This window comes from Pezoporus flaviventris, unplaced genomic scaffold (assembly GCF_033815535.1).
Source record: "Pezoporus flaviventris isolate CSIRO_AGI_PZ_B2104156 unplaced genomic scaffold, CSIRO_AGI_Pfla_v1 ptg000257l, whole genome shotgun sequence".
NCBI lineage: Eukaryota > Metazoa > Chordata > Aves > Psittaciformes > Psittacidae > Pezoporus > Pezoporus flaviventris.
The window spans coordinates 252,303-258,171 of NW_026892804.1; the positions used below are offsets into that span (position 1 = coordinate 252,303).

A 5,869-nucleotide genomic window follows, 5' to 3' on the forward strand; every position below is an offset into this window, starting at 1 on the left:
ACAGGGTCTCTCTGAAGGGGAAGGTCACTCTAGATGGGCGCAGGGGCCACCTCTTGTGTGTTGTTACCTTCCCAGCAACTCCTCCTAAAGCGAGTGTGGAAATCCCCAGAGGAAACTGAGAACCCCCACGGAGGCCTTTAAACCCCAGCACTGAGCAGCAAAGTCCAGCTCTGATTTATGAATATAGCAAAGTTCAAAGCAAACAGCAACTACCATGAGCCAAGAGCAGCAGCCCAAGGGTGAGGCTGGAGGTTGCACGATGCTCCAGTGCCACCAGCTGCACAGCACAGGGAAGAGCAGTGAGGAAAGGGGAGCTGCTGGGAGCAACACCCCAAGTGACTGGAGCTCACCCAAGGGTTACAACCAGTGTCAGACGAGGTGCTTAACTCCCAAAGGGAATCCACAGGGAAATCCATGCCCAAATGGTTCTCCCCTCGCTCCCACAGGGATAATGAAGTCACACCAGGCTTGGAAGAGGAACCCTCACCACCAGGGAAGACATCGGTGTGTGGCTGAGAAGCAGAGGAGCTCTGGTGGGACTCCTCAACACTTCCTATATAGGATACCATTGGGCAGCTGCATTGGCATGAAGAGCCTTAAAAGCCTTTCTGTGCCCCCTTTGAACGCACAATCCATCCCACACCTACCCGTGGGTGCCAGCAGTGGTCATCTGGCCAGGCAGAACACACATCCTCTTACCTGAGCTCACTGTGCTTAAGCAAAGCTTTCTCCTCCTCCACTATCATGAGTAAATAACAGGGAAGTCCCATTAAGGAAAGGTAAAACGCCACCAAAGTCTCTGCCCTTGCACAGGGAAACTCCTGGGCAAGAGCTCCTCCTGGAGGAGATTCCCCCTCTCCTGCCCTTCTCCAGCACCCAGCTCTCGTGACACAGCACTTCCACCCGGCACATTCCTGGGCTTCCCTCTCACCTCCCAGCGGGAAGCAGCAGAACCTCGATGTCTGTAGGAGTCAGCGGTTATTACCTGGGTCACAGTCTACACACAGTAGTCTACATCACAGTTAATCTCTTTAGACAACACTGTAGAAGCGTGACTCCCACTTGCCAGCAGAGCTAACAAACCCAGGGTATGAATAAAGCCCGTAGAGATATTAACCCAAGGGAAATGAAGTTAAAATAAGAGATTTTTGCTCCTGTTCTCCTTCTTCCTGGATTCTACTGAAGGAAACAGCAAACAGACAAACCCACAACCCAGGGGAAGCTGTAAAACTTTAACCTTCACCAAACATAACCTCGAGCTTAGCAAAGCCTTTATCTGAGCCTGGAAGTTCAGCACAATGATAAAACCTGGTTACCTGGGACAGCTCAGGCACCGAAACCAGCAACCAAAAGGAAAGGTCAAAAACCCAACACAGGATTTACAGTAACATTGAGTTCTTTATTTCAAGGCTATTACACACAAAGCACTCACTGTGGTACACACACAAGTACAGGCCCTGCCATAGCAATCCCTCACTCCACAGAGAGATCACGCTCTGTCAACCAGGGAAGCCCAATCTGCTTTGATGCATTCACCACAGCCGGACCAATACCGTAGAATCCCACTGGTTTGGGATGGGAGGGACCTTAAAGCTCCCAGTTCCAACTCCCTGCCATGGGCAGGGACACCTTCCACTAGAGCAGCTTGCTCCAAGCCCTTGTCCAACCTGGCCTGGAATGGTTCCAGGGATGGGACATCCATCACCACCACTCTGGGCATCCTGTTGACCCTCCCAAGTGATTCAATTCCCTTGTTCCCAGCTGGGGAGCCAGGTTATGTGTTTTCCAAGAGTATTTTATACAGGAAACATGGCAAGAAGCAGAACAAACAGCGCAACAGAAATGCTCCCCCTTTCCCTGAGATGCTCCTGGCATGTTCTCTCTTCTCCCCAGGTCCATTAGGGATTTAAGGAAGTCCTAGACCTGCCTCTGTGAACAGCAAGCACCTCCTTGCCTATGAATTCATCCATGTGAGAGGCCATTTACAGTCACTGCTCCTGCTCCAGAGCCTCCTTCTTCAGACCAGGACCTCTGCCCTCAGGATCTGAGGCACTCGATTTAAAAAGCAAGAGGCTTCTGTCCCAGGAGGTGCTCCCGAAGCAGCAGACCAGCTCCATGGCGCAGTCCTTGGTCAGGATCTGGGTGATCCTCTCCACCATGTCCCCGTTGATGGCAAGGGCTCGGAAGTGGTCAAAGTCGCTGCGGCCCAGCCTGCGCAGGCGCCGGGCGGCCGCCCTGTAGCACTTCCAGGGCTGGGGCTCCATCAGCAGGTACGTGCACACGGAGGAGAGGAAGGCCAGGAACTCCACCAGGCCCCTGTCGCCATGATTCAGGTGGATCCACATGGTCACGGACATGCAAAAACCAATGTCAAAGGTGGAGCGGCCAAACCGGGCCAGGTAGGAGCTCAGGAATGAGTCCCTGGTGCTGGAGTCCATGATGTCCAGCTTGGCAAAGGATATGGAGGCAGGAAAGGGGCTGCTCTGCTGAGCCCTCTCGATCAGCACAGGGTCAATGTCACAGCACAGCAGGTTCAGCTCCTTCCCAGCTGCAGACTCCTCCAGGCTGCCTTTGCTCTCCTGAAGGCCCAGGAGATGCCTGTACAGAGCCACACTTAGCTCCTGCAGGAAGGAAAACAACAGTGGTTCACGGGGCCCACGCTGCTTCCTTACCACGTTCCCAGCACGCAGGATCCCTCTCTCAGCACCGAGGCAGGAGCTTGCCCTCAAAGTTCCGAACAGACTCACCAACAAGCTCCCTCTCTGCAGCCAAGAGCATCACAGAGCCCTGACTACCAGGAAGGCAACCAGAGATGGGCACTAAACCTGCAGCACCTCAAACCTGGGGCTCTGCTCCAAAAACTAGAGGTTTAGAAACAGGAATCTTGCTGGATAAACCCATCCAGGGCATGGGGTTTCAATGGCTTCCCTAGGAGAGCCTCAGGGCTCCCTGGTAACACTCAGAGCCCTGTTTAATGCCTGATTTAGAGTAATAGGTGCCATTTGCTGCTGCTGCTAAGGTCAAAGCCATCCCCTGCCCATTAGATGTAGCATGAGAGAATTCACACGAGAGCTTCCCTTTGGATTCCCTTCCACAGAGAGCCCCACTGAGCAGAAAGCAGATCCATCTGTTGCTAAAGGAGATCTGAGAAGGTCCTGGATGGCACCAGGAATGAGTGCACGGCCCAAAGGAGCAGGCAGAGAGCATCCTCTAGCGGCAAAGCCTCCGCATCCCAAAAGAACTGGGCTGGGAATACTTTTCCCTGGCCTGTTCTACAAGTTCACCTGCAATAGGAGCTTCACTTGTCCTTTAGCTGACGCCTCAGGGAGGGAGGGAGGGCACGGAAACAGCAGAGCTCCTGTCCCCAGCCAAGCTGCAATAGCATTCTGAATGAATCTGGATTTCTCAGGCACTTAATTCACACATGGATAAAGTTTCCTTTAAGGAAATTAATTCCCCCCTAATAAGGGGAAAGAGTATCTTCAGACCCAGTTCAACACTGCACCAGCACACACCAGAGCTGCACCTCTGAACCACCACGCACCAGAGCTGCACCTCTGAACCACCACGCACCAGAGCTGCACCTCTGAACCACCACGCACCAGAGCTGCACCTCTGAACCACCACGCACCAGAGCTGCACAGGCACCTCGGAATCACCACACAATGAAGTGCGCCCTGAGGGCAAGCCACCAGCCCAAAAGAGCAGAACCAGGTAAAGAAAACTAGCTTTCAGACGTGAGATTGGAGGAGATTTACAAGCTCTGATGCAGAACCAGGGCTCCAGCTCCCACTTGTGGCTCGTGGACCAGTGATGTGACCCCACAGAACACACAGGGATGCTCTGCAGCCTCAGGCCTGCTCTTAGGGCAGCAGTCCAGAGCACTGCAGGGCCTCAGTGCAAAGAGGCCAGACCCACAGCACAGCTCCTAAACCAACGCAGAACCCAAGCAGCTCCACCTCATCCCAGCCTTCAGCCTCCTCTCAAAGACCTGCCAGGAGGCTTCCCACACATGGATCATGAAATGGTTTGGGGTGGAAAGGACCTCAAAGCTCATCCAGTCCCAACCCCCTGGCACGGGCAGGGAGCCCTTCCACTGGAGCAGGGTGTTCCAAGCCCCTGTGTCCAACCTGGCCTTGAACACTGCCAGGGATGGGGCAGCCACAGCTTCTCTGGGCACCCTGTTCCAGCGCCTCAGCACCCTCACAGGGAAGAGCTTCTGCCTTATCTCCAACCTGAACGTCCCTGCTTCAGTCTGAAGCCATCACCCCTTGTCCTAGCGCTACAGTCCCCATGCAGGGGCACATCCTACCCCAATACCCCAAGGAGGGGCACATCCTACCCCACTACCCCACGCAGGGGCACATCCTACCCCAATACCCCACGCAGGGGCACATCCTACCCCAATACCCCACGCAGGGGCACATCCTACCCCAATACCCCACGCAGGGGCACATCCTACCCCAATACCCCACGCAGGGGCACCTCCTACCCCAATACCCCACACAGGGGCACCTCCTACCCCAAGCAGGGGCACATCCTACCCCACTACCCCACGCAAGGGCACATCCTACCCCACGCAGGGGCACATCCTACCCCAATACCCCACACAGGGGCACATCCTACCCCAATACCCCACGCAAGGGCACCTCCTACCCCAATACCCCAAGCAGGGGCACATCCTACCCCACGCAGGGGCACATCCTACCCCAATATCCCACACAGGGGCACATCCTACCCCAATACCCCACGCAAGGGCACCTCCTACCCCAATACCCCAAGCAGGGGCACATCCTACCCCAAGCAGGGGCACATCCTACCCCACGCAGGGGCACCTCCTACCCCAATACCCCACGCAGGGGCACCTCCTACCCCAATACCCCAAGCAGGGGCACATCCTACCCCACGCAGGGGCACCTCCTACCCCAATACCCCACGCAGTGGCACATTCTGCCCCAAGCAGGGGCACATCCTGCCCCAAGCAGGGGCACATCCTACCCCAAGCAGGGGCACCTCCTACCCCAATACCCCACGCAGTGGCACATTCTGCCCCACTGCCCGCCACCACGGCAGCCGCTGCTCCGCCCTTCCCGCTCTCCCCCCCAGCCCCACGGCCGCGGCCCACCCGCCCGCCGCCGGCCCCTTACCCCCGAGTTGCAGCCCACATCGAGCCCCAGCAGCGGGCGCTTGGGCGCGGGGAAGAGGCTCCGCAGGAGGCCGCGGGGCAGGAGGCGGACGCGGCCCTCGGGCGGGTGGAACCGGGAGTAGTTGGGGAAGTTGCCGTAGGGAGCAGCGCCGGGCTCCGGGCCGGGAGAGCCCTCGCCTATGGGCGCCGCCATCTTCGAGCTGCTCCTCGCGCGCACCCCGGGCGAGCACCGGACGCGAGAACAAGCGTTCCGGGGAAGGAAGGTTCCGGGGGGGGGGGGACGGGGGGGGGGGACCGATCGCGCATGCGCCGATCTGTAGTGGGGCAATAAAGGGGCGATGGAGGGGCAATAGTGGGGCAAAAGAGGGGCAATAGCGGGGCAAAAGAGGGGCAATAGCAGGACAATGGGGTGGCAATGAAGGGGCAATAGCAGGGCAGTGGTGGGGCAATGGAGGGACAATAGTGGGGAAATAGTGTGGCAATGGAGGAGCCATAGTGGGGCAATAGAAGTACAACAGTGGGGCAATAGAGGGGCAATAGCGGGGCAAAAGAGGGGCAATAGCAGGACAATGGGGTGGCAATGAAGGGGCAATAGCAGGGCAGTGGTGGGGCAATGGAGGGGCAATAGTGGGGAAATAGTGTGGCAATGGAGGAGCCATAGTGGGGCAATGGAAGTACAACAGTGGGGCAATGGAAGTACAACAGTGGAGCAATAGTGGAGCA

General features: G+C 56.9%; 1 protein-coding gene across 1 annotated transcript; it reads right to left on the reverse strand.

The window, feature by feature from the left end:
• Positions 1 to 1,896: 1,896 nt before the first annotated feature.
• Positions 1,897 to 5,344, reverse strand: BCDIN3D (BCDIN3 domain containing RNA methyltransferase). Its single transcript, XM_061442950.1, has 2 exons — positions 5,148 to 5,344; positions 1,897 to 2,621 (listed from the first exon to the last, which is right to left on the reverse strand). Exons 1-2 carry the CDS (start codon positions 5,337 to 5,339, stop codon positions 1,989 to 1,991), a joined length of 825 nt encoding a protein of 274 aa, XP_061298934.1. The 5' UTR covers positions 5,340 to 5,344; the 3' UTR covers positions 1,897 to 1,988.
• Positions 5,345 to 5,869: the final 525 nt, after the last annotated feature.